Source organism: Myotis brandtii, unplaced genomic scaffold (assembly GCF_000412655.1).
Source record: "Myotis brandtii unplaced genomic scaffold, ASM41265v1 scaffold475, whole genome shotgun sequence".
Classification (NCBI taxonomy): Eukaryota; Metazoa; Chordata; class Mammalia; order Chiroptera; family Vespertilionidae; genus Myotis; species Myotis brandtii.
Window position 1 is genome coordinate 4,376,613 of NW_005368148.1, and position 790 is coordinate 4,377,402.

The 790-nt window shown below is 60.8% G+C and overlaps 1 protein-coding gene across 1 annotated transcript in view; it reads right to left on the bottom strand.

The window, feature by feature from the left end:
• Window positions 1-784, bottom strand: part of CH25H (cholesterol 25-hydroxylase) — a 1,926-nt gene extending 1,142 nt beyond the window's left edge. The window contains exon 1 of the mRNA XM_014547459.1: window positions 7-784. Coding sequence (XP_014402945.1) covers window positions 7-236 — 230 coding nt within the window. The 5' untranslated portion in view covers window positions 237-784. The remainder of the gene's footprint in view (window positions 1-6) is intronic.
• Between the last annotated feature and the right edge of the window lie 6 nt (window positions 785-790).

Here is a 790-nt window from a genome sequence, read left to right on the forward strand (position 1 = left end):
TCGGGCTGGATCTTGCAGCGCCGCAGCGCGGGCACCCAGGGGCACAGGAGGTCCAGCACCACGAAGGGCAGGCAGAAGCTCACATAGGTGGTGATGGCGAAGATGACCGGGAAGAAGGGCGACTGCGTGAGGGCCTCCCGGGTCCGCAGGCGGTCCCAGACGGGCTGCAGGAACATCTGGCCGGAGCTGCACCCGGCGGCGGCGGAGTGGAGCTGGGAGGAGTTGGAGCTGCTCATGGCGAGGCGCTGCTTGGACGCCGCTGCCGGGGCTGGCGTCCCACCGACTTTATAGAGACTCGAGCCCCGCCCGGCGTGACGTCAGCTGCCTCTGCCGCCCTTTCCCAGCTGAGCGGCGCTTGCATCCGAACTGGCTCCGGAGAGGTGCCTTTAGCTGCTACACTGCACACCCGCGGCTGCATTTCGAGTTTGGATAACTCGATCCATGTGTCATCACCACCCCCAAGAAGAGGGGGATGTTCCCATCACCACCAGCAGGGCTCCCGTGTAACCAACGCAGAACTACTCGTCTTTAAATGCACACGTAGAATTGCCTGTGTGGATCCATGAAAACGCCAAGTACAATTGCATTTTTAAGAACTTTTTAAAGTGGCGCGCCTTCTGTAGTCCTAATCTTTGCTGTCTGCACACCCTGTAAATTTAACCCGGAGCGAGTGGCAAACTAACCTTTCTCGGAGGGAGTCGCGGCGGCGATCGGCGCAGGAAATCAGAAAACCCGCGACCGGGTGGCGGGTCCGGAGCCTCTCCAGCTCCGGTCTTTGGAGAGGATGTAT